Genomic DNA, 11,890 nt, shown 5'->3' on the forward strand with positions numbered 1-11,890 from the left:
TCCCATAAAATGATAACGATTAAAAATTTAAAAAGGGTAAAAAAGGGGAAAAATTAGAATGGACGAAGGCAGTGTACACTTTTTCAAAAAGGCTTGTCCATTGGAAAGATGTGGATAGAATGTTGGTACCAAATATTATGACAACTGTGGTGCAACTTGGGGACCACAGTTTAGGGACTGATACGGTCGTCCCACTCGTCCAGGCTGTAGGAACAGTAATCTTGATTACATGGATTTGCGTTAATGGATTACATTTAAGTCGGTATAATAAAGTTATTATATATAAATAATTGCAAAATTAGAAGTTTAACATGTGCAACCTATGATACTTTATTGCAAACAATCTCAGTTCATAGAATGCCTCCCACCAGTTCTAGTATTTCAATTTATAAATAATATTTCTGTATATATTTATCTGGGAAAATACAATATATAAACATCTCACTGCTTTTTTTGACTATGCTAGCCAATTAGAAACAACTCTCAGTCCTATGCCTCAAACAATTGCTCTACTCCTCTCTGGATTATGACAATTAATTAACAAATGTGTCAGTCCAGTTGCCAGTTTCGCAGGGACTACAGCCTTCTTGTGCTATTTCTGTGATCTGAACTCCAGAATCATAAACAGAGCCTGGCCTCCAGATTGCGGGCAGTAAATTTCTTGTAGGCCACACCCAACTCCCATCGTACCCGCCTGTAACCAATAGCCGAAACGATAGGGAACCTATGGGAGGATTCTGAATTCCCCAAATTGCACCGTTTTTGCGGGTCATATACTGCCAACCTGATGATCCCACCTGCAAAATCCAGGAAATCTTTTAATCATAGGTACCTAGAAACGTTTGGGCAATAAATAAATTCGTTGGTGTAATTTATGAGAATAGTAATTATGGGCAACCAATATTTGGTAGGCCAGAGGTTTTTAAGGTGCTCCTGTTGGATATGTTCACTTCAGAAAATCTACTGGTTTAAATCTAAAGATAGACATATAGAGTTTTACTACATTAATATACAATTCTACCACATTAATATATACAATTCTACCACATTAATAGATCTATAGACTGAAAAATATGTATGGCCATAATTATGTTTCTGAATGGAAAAAATGAAATAATGTTTTAAAAAAAATAATATTATCAGAACCAAAGTCAAGTGTCGCATGGATACTCACCCGGTCAATATCGACTGCTGTAATGTCTGTTTGGCCTCCTTGATACAAAAACTGGACAGCAAGATAGTCGGGATATTTACTGCTTTTGTCTACTTTCACAGTCATGTTTTGGCTTCCATAGTCACAGGGGATTCTGTAATAGAGTCAAATGTAAACATTAATAAGTTTCTGTTTAACTTCCTTACCTCTGCAGTGACCGTTCATTTCTAGATCATAATCACTACAAATATATGTCCCTCACAAACTTCTCAGTAAAAGGTATAGTCAAATAAGATGTAATAGTACCCACATTAACTTTCAAGGATTCTAAAATAAGATGGCCACTGCCCTCTACCATCAATTGGAATTCAATAGGCTAGTCAATAATTTTATTATTAATAAGTGTTCAGGTAAGGAATATTTTGAGCTTATATAAATCAGCATTTTTTTCATCTGAAAAAAAGGGATACTTTACGCTAAGTTCCTAACAATGATTACTATTTCATGCATCAGTCAAATGAAATATTGAAAATTTAGAAAACCTAGGGGTTAACAATTTTAATCCAAGTTTCATTACAGAAAGTTAAACATCTTTATGTATCTAAATTACAGATTTCCGAATATTTTGGAATTTGACCAATCAGAGCTAAGTTAATTAATCTAGATTTCTGAATATTTTGGAATTAGTAGAACTAGATTAATTGGCCATTAACAAAATAACATTAGACAATTCTAAATAAACTAAAGATACATAATTCATTTAACTTAGAAAATAAAATTAAACAATTAACTTAATTTTTTTTTCAAATTTCAAAATATTCCCAAAATCTACCCTACAAATTAACTCTAACCCAAACCCAAATAATAAATAAAATCCCTAACTATCATGCTCACCGTTTATAGTCTACATCCACGGTTCCCATCTTGAGAAATTGAGCAGCTTTGCTAGGTACCGCCAGTTTCGAGAAACTGCGAGCGGAAAGAACAAAATCTGTCTGAGTGCTTTTTGTGAAGTCTGTAACCAAAACTTTCACTCCAGATTTGGTGCAAACGCCTGGATCTGTGCATCTTATCTGAATCAAAATCAAGATATTAATATCAAAGAAAAATCAGAATTACAATTCAGTTTTCATCCATGAAAATCCTCAAAAACAGCAGTTTTTTTAGTCCCATGCCTGATAGCAGGCGCCGCATCCTACACCCTCTCTGTATATTTTGGCACTTGCGCTTGCCATGACCAGCCCTCCACGAGCAGTTATACTTGTTGCAGAGTTCCCATATCCACATGCGCCTTTTACCATGGAAAACAATCCAGAGAATTTATTAATGTGCTGACTACTAATTTTAATGCAATTGAAATTTCCCGAAAAATTCTAAAAAGATTGAATCCATACCATTAATATTAGCCCGAGCGAAAGAAACGACTTTGGATTTGTGAAGGCAGCGGTCACAAGATAATGCTGCGGAAACCATAGATAGCACCCACACTGCAAACAGCAGGGGATTATTGAAAATCTTCATTGTAATAATTTCTTCGTCAAATGAAGCGGATCGACTCTGGGGAACAAATGGGCAATGAGGAGTAATCAGTGTGGAATTATGCTGAAGCTCGGTAGCTTTTATAGATGCAGAACAGGGAAGGAAGAAACCAAGGAAAACGCGTTCAATGATGGCCGACAGCCGTAATTGGGAAAGCTGCACCAGATCCCAAGCACTTACCGTGGATTTGAACGCTTGCCAACTGTTGTTTCAGTGGACATCAGCGACCTAATGTACACGGTAAATCGACATGAGTGTTTGAAAAACGTGCCGTCAAATCCGTTGGTGGATCATTTAAAAATCCCGAACTACTTAATTACTTTTTCATAGCATGTTTCCAATCAGATCAGTTTTACCGGCAGGATATTTGGAATTTGGAATCTGGAATCTGGAAGTAACCGACCTATTTGGAATTTGGAACATGATATATCTGTTGGTGTACGACTGGAAAATGGAAAATGCGGGGTGCCATATTTCTTTCAACATCATGGTCATTGTATTAGATTTTTTTGATGATTTTACCTGGGTCGGAACAGAGTAGCTGGTAACTAGACCCATTTTATGCTGGCCACTGTAGTAATCTCGAAGATGTATGCATATTTGGATTAGAAGCCACATTGATATTGAGTAGTTTCATAATACCTTTACATACTTGGATTAGATGTCACATTCGACAATGGGGAGTTTTATAACTCTGTGGGTTTATTTTTGGATTGGAAGATTGTGCTAAGAGCCTTGAACTGCATACAGTGCTGTGTAATTATTTATACGAATATAAGTGGGTTTATCTTTGGATGGAAAGATTGTGCTGAGAGCCCTGAACTGCATACCTGTCCAACTGAGGCATAGAAAAATTGAAAAAAAAAGGACAGTTTTGCACAATCGCTGTCCGACCCGTTGCATCCACAAAATTGTTTGAATAATAATTTTATGATACGGCTTCGGCCCGTTGTACCCACGAAATTGTAATTCATGACATCCACGAAAGCGGTGAAAGGCTTCGATTTGAAACGTTATCGCACCGACTCGCTTTGGCAGTACAATGATACGACTTGATATGCGCTGGAAAGCATTAAATCCAATTTCTAAATGTCTGGCATCTCGATGTTCGACTCTGTAGCTCATTTACTTACTAGTCGGTCCTACCCTCTCAATAATTATGGACAGTTGTTGCCACAACTCTGAAAAGAAATGTGAGTCCTGCCTGACTCACAAAAAATAAGGTTTGAGCTTTCATGGATTATCTTTTTGTTATCTTTTTCCTCCTGGTCAAGATCTATGAGATATCCAGGAGATCTCAACTTTCTTGTATTTATATAAAATTATTAAATGCCAAAGGAGTACTTCATGTATTTCCTTTCCATGGTACTCCTTTCATTCTTGACACGTGTAAATTTATAAAAAATAGAACCAAGTAAATAACAGTGAATACTTTGTGCTTCCAAGTGGGATGGGGAGGTCCAATAAAAGTTGTTTTCTTTTTCTATTTATTTCAAAATTACTAATCTAAGGTTGTACCTTTACAATATTTAAAGTTATTCGTTTAGCGTATACACTTGGATTTTGGAAAGTTATTCGTTTAGCGTATACACTTGGATTTTGGATAATTTTATCAGATCATTTTTATCTACTAGATCCTTGATATGCTTTTTTAGGCATTTTTCTTTTCAGTCACTTTTCATCTAATTCTTGATATATGAAATAACATGTTATAGGTTTAGAAACATTCCTGTGCGCCATTAGCTTGTTCTGAGCTTTTAAAGGAGACTATTTTTAAGGAGTTTTTTATTTGTTTGTTTGTTTTTTTCAATCACATGATGAATCGGTAACTGTGTAGTCCTAATCTATTGGAGACCCAAGATCAATCTTCATAGCTGCCTCTATAACACCAGGAGTACATCCAACCCCTACAAATGGATATACTAAGATCCTATTAAGGTCAAAATCAAAAGGACTATTTTTTAGTAAACCAGAACCAAAGTAGTTTAACATCATATCCCAAAATCAAAAGGCAGTTTCACTTAATTACTAGAATCTTTTGAATACCAAATATCTCATTTAACCATTTTTGTCTTTAGTGCGATTTTAAATCTCTTTACTTACATGGAGTAATTTATCTTTTTAATCAAGAAAAATAGTGGTAGTAATATATTTTCTTTACTAAGAAAATTAGTGTGAGTTTTCACTCATTTTCCATTCCAAGAAAATGACAAATCTACTTAGTTTTTAAAGTTTGGACTTTTCAGTGCGGGAATCCGACTAAAAAAATTGAGCTGAAATCTTGATTTGTGTTATTTAAACTGGTTTTTTGACTATATATATGGATTCATGACCTCGAAAAACCCTTAGGGCACTGAATCTTGATTTGTGTTATTTAAATTGTTTTTTTGACTGTATATATAAATTCATCACCTTGAAAAACCCTTAGGGCACTTCGATTGTGCAGGAGTTACCCATCAAGCTTGTGATTTCAATAAATTCCTAAGGGATTTTAGAGAAATTAAACCATAAAAACCCATGGGAAAAGCTTCAAAAAGTTGCATTAAAGACAACTAGAAAAAAAAAAATCATTGTTATCTAGAAACACCCACTTTTAAAACCTTACATCTTCACATACTATTAAATGACAAAAATAAATAACACTAGCACAACCACATTAAATAATGTGGTTGATATAGCGGAAAGCTTCATTTATATCTACCGTTGATAAATGTATAACAGTAGAAATATTAATACAAAAAAATATTACAATAAAAATGTTATTATTATCATTATAATTAATAATAATAATTAATTTATATTAATATTATTTAATATTTAATATTTTTTATTGTTATTTAATTTTAAATTATGTATTATAAATTAAGTATTTAATAATAATATTTTTTTGTGTGAAGGTTCGCCTTTTATTATGCCATCAATAATTTACCATTGATTGGTCCCTGGATTATTGATTTACCCAATGGGAAACCAAACCAATAACACAAGTTTAGAGTCTTGAGATCACTGAGGTTTTGCTTTACAAGAGAATCTAACATGACAAAGACTGTGTTACATGGGTGCAAAGGATAGGCACGCAAGCCTTCACTCGTGATGAATTTTTCGTTATATTGGAAAATGCTATGAGAATTGAAGTTGTTGTTATCTTGGAGGTTTTTGTTTCCTTGGAAATTGTTGTTTCCTTGGAGGTTGTTGTTACCTTGGAAATCGTTGTTGCCTTGGAGGTTGTTGTTTCCTTGGAAGTTGTTGTTATCTAGGAAAATGTTGTTACCATGGAAGTTGTTGTTTCCTTAGACACTGCTATTGCCTTGGAATCTGTTATTACTTGGGAAAATGTTGTTAACTTAGATGTTGTTGTTGCCTAGGAAAATGATGTTACCATAGAGGTTGTTGTTTCCTTGGAAGCTGTTGTTTTTTGGAGATTGTTGTTACCTTGGAAATTGTTATTACCATGGAAATTATAAGTCTTGTCACCATATTATTAGCCGACCGGAACAAATAGCCTAGCTCTTTGCGGACAAGGCGATCTATATTATTCTCGCCCGCACTAGCCATTATGGCCCTAAACTTACTACAATGGCAACCCCTCTGATTATGATGGCCCTTCATCATTGTATCAAATTCATTGTGCTCTTCATCTGCACTGAACAAGACGTAAGGAAAGATTGTTATAATGCCTTCGTGCTTTCAGGTTGCCTTGGACGTGTGATTATCCACCTATCGTGTGCAACAATCCTTGGTGGTCATTTCAATAGGATTAGCTTTGTTCAGCTCACTCCATGGGGGAAAAGTCCCGCCTAGCAATATCCTCACGGGTCGCTTTCAGTGACATTGGGATTGGCTAGGACCAATTTAGCTCCAAAGAAGTGGTGTGAGTATTCAGAGCATGGTTGGCCATATGATCAACTAACTTATTGTCAGTCCTTTGAACATGAGAGAGAATGGGAGCCTTGATCCTTCTGAGAAGATCAAAGACCCTTTGGAGATGGGATTCCAAGCGCCAACTCGAGGAGGCCTTAGATAGTAGTGTGCCATTTTGTGCTTTTTTCATAATGGAGATGAGCAAGAGTGAATCACCCTCTACAATTAGCTGGTGTTGATTCATTTTCAGAGCGACAAATATACCAAATTCTAAACCCCACAATTCTGCTTCATTATTGGTAAGGACACCCAGCGTGCCAGCGTAGACCAAAATAATACCTCCAACACTATTGTGGAGAACTCCACCATAGCTAACAGGACCAAGATTTCCCCTCGAGGCCCCATCAAAGTTTAGTTTGAGGAAGCCTTCTAGTGGAGGAGACCAAAACAATGGAATTGAGGCTAGGCATTTGGAGAGAATGTGGGAAAGGGGTGGAGAGCACTGATGGATATTTAATTCATGAAGATGGATTTCTCATTAGGGGGGAAGTTCCAATATTGAGAGTTCCACTTATGGGTTGCAATGGTTTTGTCTAGATGAGTAGTAATGGCCTGCCAAGTTCTATCAATGGATGGGGTCTAATCCTTGAAAATTTTAGCATTTCTTTCTTTCCAGATGATCCAAAGAGTAAATCCAGGAGTGAGTTTCTATATCCTATTAAGGATGGGGCTCTTGTAGGGTAAGGTGTTCCAACCTCCCATGTTGGGAGGGATTGAAGAAGGGTGTTGGTCAAGTCCCTAAAAGGCTCTGGTCATATGCTCCCATATATTGGTTGTGAAAATGCAATCCAAAAAGAGGTGCTGAAGAGTTTCTTCCTGTGCTCTGCATAGAGGACATGCTGAAGGACCAATGAAACCTTGCTTCCTTAGGTTCTCCCGGGTTAATGTTTTCTTTTTTTTGAGAAGCCAAAGAAAAAGGGTTACTTTCAGCCATTGCTTCAACTTCCATAAATGTCTCCAATCGAGGTCAACTTCCATACAACGATTTGAGATTAGGATTGTATGGGCTTCCTTTATGCTGTAGCTCCCTGCCATGCCATATTCCCATCTAAGTATGTTAGGATTGTCATTGACAACAATGTTCTTATTTGCTAAAATCTGCTCCAGAATTTGATATTCATCTTGGTGGTGTGGTTGATGGTGCTTGGAGAGAATTGTCCATGTGCATCAATTAGCTTATGAAGAAGAGTTATATTCCCAAAAGTGGGCCACAATTAATAGACCATGCATATCATGCTGATTTCTAATCTAAAGAGAATTGGGCATAGAGGAGAGTCGGGTCCACTAGTTCCAAGAATCTTCCCCAAAAAAGGATCGAATTTCCATCCCCAATTTCGCAGAAACAGTGGTCTTGGATGAGATATTTATTACTACAATCCTCTCACCAAAGATGTGATCCTTGAGGATACACAACCAATTTGATACATTACATTCTTGGGAATCTTGGAGAGTATTTTTTTTACCACATCTTGCTCCAAAGAGTTCCAGGAAATTTAAGCCATCTCCACCAACATTTTGCGCTTAATGCTTTGCTTAGAAGTGTCATATCTCTTAGGCCTAAATCCATATGAGACTTGGGTAGGCAGAGAGTGTCCAAAGAAATCAAAGAACATTTATTTTTAATAGAAGCCCCACCCCATAGGAAATGATGTTGGGTGCTTTGGAGCTTAGCTAGAATGGCTTTGGGTGCCACCAGACCAAAGAGAAGATGTACATGTAAAGAGTAGAGAACTCACTTAAGAAGAGTGAAGCAGACTGCCAAGTTCAGAGAATGGAAAGTCCAGCTTGATATCTTTTCTTCAAATTTCAGTAGATGATATTCCCATACTTAACATCTAAGAGGATTGAAAGTGAGAGGGGTGTCAAGGTAATTGGTCAGAAGGTAGCTTCGTTGAAAACTTAGGAAGTGAGAAATATTGATCTGCACTGCCGAAGGAGTGTTGAAAAAGAAAATACATGACTTTCCTTTATTGATTTCAATTCCTGAGGTAGAAGAGAAGGTGTCCAAGATGTCCTTGAAGGCCCTGACTTCACTGATGGTTTGGGAACCCATTAGCAGTGCGTCATCTGCAAATTGTTGATGTCCATAGCTTTTAGTCTCAGATCCCAGGTCAAGGTCTTTGATTTTCTACATGGAAAGAACTTAAGGGATGGAAAACCTAAGGCCTTCAACAGCCAGAAGAAAATATAGGGAGAGTGAGAGGGTCTCCTTACCTTATACCTATGGATGGAACAAAAGTAGTCGATGGGGATCCAATGACCAGGATCGAAAAGCAAGCCCTTTTTATGAGGGACATCGCCCAAGAAATCAACATCCCATGAAAACCAAAAGTAGAAAGAGTGTGAAAGATGTATTTCCAACTGATTTCGTCAAAGGCTTTCGACATGTCCAACTTGAGGATCATACCTAGAATTTTGGTAGTATGAAGATAATGCAACTGCTCTTGGATTAGGATAATATTGTCCATGATTTGTCTCACTTCCATGTATCATGTTTTCTCTAGAGAAATCAATTATGGAAGAAGGGGTTTAAGTCTTTTAGCTACAATTTTTGATATAAACTTGTATATCACATTGAATAAAGCAATGGGCCGGAATTATGATGTGGCAACTACTTGATTGGACTTGGGAATTAGGGGAATAAAAGTGGCATCAAAGGTTGAGAGTAGAGAGGCCAACGATCTTTAATCTTCTATGGCCAGCTAGATATCATGACCAAGAATAGGCCAATAGACTTGATATGATTCGGTTGTATATCCATATGGGCCAGTAGCTTTGTTCCTGAGAAGTCTCGTGACTATTGTTTCTACTTCCTGCAAGGAGATGGATTTTAAGAGTGTCACATTTTGTTCTTCAGTAATCAACCTGAAGATGTGCTGCATAATTCTTCTGATTACAGAGGCTCTATCTCTTGTGGGATCTGTTAAGAGATGGCTAAAGTGCTTTGATATAAGATCTGACATGTCTGAGTGATTCTCCACCCATTGATTGTTGGGTCCCCATTGCTTGTGGATTTTGTTTTGATGCCTATAGTTGATCATAGATTTATGAAAAAATTTAGTATTACGTTCACCTTATTTCAACCACTTAACTCTTGACTTCTACTTGTAGAGTATTTCTTCTTGGGCCAATCTCTCTTGCAGTTGGTGCCTGAGGGTGCCCTCTTCTTCTTTTAATTGAGTCATGCTACCCCTCGAAATTATGCTTTGTTGAATCTGCTCCATTTTGCTTTTGAGGGCTCTTTTGTCCTTGAATATATCTCCAGAGTATTTTTTGTTTCATTCCTTAATCTTGTGATTAATATATTTCATCCTTTGCTTAAATATATACATCACCCTTACTTGAATGAAGAAACATTTTGACCACCATTTTTTCATGTTGGGGAGGAAATTAGGGTGCCTGGGCAAAAATGTTTCGAAGCGAAATGGCTTATTTATTGGGGATGCTGAATAGTCCAACTTCATAGCGATGGGCTAATGGTCAAATCCATAACTTGGGAGAACTGAAGCATTGAGATTAAGGACTGATATTAAGAGCCCCTCATAAGTCAGGAAGGGATCCAATCTTGAGGTGCTCTGGTGATTTCTTCCTCTTCTGTTGTTCCAGGTGTGAGTACCATTTGATGTTTGGACATCAATTAATTTCCAGGAATCTATGAAAGAGTTGAAGGAGTTTTTTGCTTCCTCCAATTTCCTTATTCCACCCTTCTTTTCTTGAAGGGTTCTCATTAGATTGAAATTTCTAGTGAAAATTCAGGGTTTTGGCCTAACCAGCTCATGCACAGAATGGAGGATGGTAATGAAGAGTTTCTTGTCAGAAGGGAGGATCATCTTGTAAATGTTCTACAGGAAGTTTGACTAGGAAGAACCTATCGGTTGGAAAAGCACCAAGAGAATCATAGTAAGGGAGAACAATTATCAAATAGAAACTGTGGAAGGATTCCATAGAAGGGTTAAAACTCCCAAAGAGCCTATTGCACACTGTGACATGAATTCATAGTTTCTCCATATTGAGGGAATTATCTGTGAAACAAAATGTTGGGAGCATTTGGTTTCTTGAAGCAAAATAATGTCAAGTTGATTCATGGAAATTAGATTTTTGAGGATGTGGCATTTATAATTGTCATTTAATCCCTTTATGTTCCATGATAGGATCTTTATCATTGCGAAGAAGGTTGGGATGGTAAGAGTGTTGTCATTGGATATTATTTGTTTGACCACATCTTGCTTCGAAGAGTTCCAGGAAATTTAAGCCATCTCCACTAGACTTTGCGCTTCATGCTTTGCTTAGAAGTGTCGAATCTCTCAGGCCTAAACCGCCTTGATACTTGGGCAGGCAGAGAGTGTCCCAAGCAATCATAGCCCATTTATTTTGAAGCGAAGCCCCACTCCATAGGAAAGCACTTTGGGTGATTTGGAGCTTAGTTAGAATGGATTTGGGTGCTACGAGAGTACAAAGAAAATATACAGGTAAAGACTGCATAACTAACTTAAGAAGAGTGAAGTGAATTGCCATGTTCAGAGAACAGAAAGTCCATCTTGATAGCTTCGCTTAAAATTTTAGCAGAATATCTTCCCATATTAAATCTTTAAGGGGATTGAGAGTGAGAGGGGTGCCAAGGTAATTGGTCGGAAGGGAGCTCCGTTGAAAACTCAGGAAGCGAGAAATATTTATCTGCATTTCCAAAAGAGCATTGAAAAATAAAATAAGGGATTTCCTTTATTTATTTCAGTTCCTGGGGCAGAAGAGAATGTGTCCAAGATGTCCTTGAAGGCCTTGGCTTCACTGATGGTTAGGAAATCCATTATCAGTTTGTCATCTGCAAATTGTTGATGTGCAGAGATTTTAGTCGGAGAGCCTAGGTCAAGGCCTTTAATTTTCTGTGGAAAGAGATTGAGAGATGGCACGCCCAAGGCCTTCAACAACCAAAAGGAAAATATAGGGATGGAGAGGGTCTCCTTGCCTTATACCTCCGGATGGAGCGAAAGTAGTCAATGGGGATCCATTATCCAGGATTGAAAAGAAATATTTTGTGATGAGCGACATGACCCAAGAAATCCACATGCCATGAAAACCAAAAGTAGAAAGAGTGTGAAATATGTATTGCCAACTGATTTTGTTAAAGGCTTTCGACATGTCCAGCTTGAGGATCATACCTGGATTTTTGGTAGTACAAAGAGAATGCAACTACTCTTGGGTTAGGATAATATTGTCCATGATTTATCTCCCTTCCATGTATCCCATTTTCTCTGGAGAAATCAATTGTGGAAGAAGGGG

General features: G+C 37.2%; 1 protein-coding gene across 1 annotated transcript; it reads right to left on the reverse strand.

Annotated features, from left to right (window-relative positions):
* Nucleotides 1-379: 379 nt before the first annotated feature.
* LOC149252405 (expansin-like A1) lies at nt 380-2,894 on the reverse strand. The gene is made up of 5 exons (XM_089459688.1): nt 2,548-2,894; nt 2,329-2,444; nt 2,048-2,226; nt 1,175-1,307; nt 380-797 (listed from the first exon to the last, which is right to left on the reverse strand). Exons 1-5 carry the CDS (start codon nt 2,672-2,674, stop codon nt 534-536), a joined length of 819 nt encoding a protein of 272 aa, XP_089315814.1. The 5' UTR covers nt 2,675-2,894; the 3' UTR covers nt 380-533.
* Between the last annotated feature and the right edge of the window lie 8,996 nt (nt 2,895-11,890).

Source organism: Pinus tabuliformis, chromosome 7, assembly GCF_031772625.1.
Source record: "Pinus tabuliformis cultivar Carrire ecotype Pingquan chromosome 7, CPIR1, whole genome shotgun sequence".
Lineage (NCBI taxonomy): Eukaryota > Viridiplantae > Streptophyta > Pinopsida > Pinales > Pinaceae > Pinus > Pinus tabuliformis.

Excerpts from the sequence above, each read along its gene's own strand:
- LOC149252405 (XM_089459688.1), bottom strand. The coding sequence starts at position 2,674 with ATGAAGATTTTCAATAATCCCCTGCTGTTTGCAGTGTGGGTGCTATCT. Across the intron at positions 2,445-2,547 it reads CGCTCGGGCTAATATTAATG|GCGCATGTGGATATGGGAAC; the intron begins GTATGGATTCAA and ends CCATGGTAAAAG. Across the intron at positions 1,308-2,047 it reads GTGGATGTAGACTATAAACG|AATCCCCTGTGACTATGGAA; the intron begins GTGAGCATGATA and ends ACTCTATTACAG.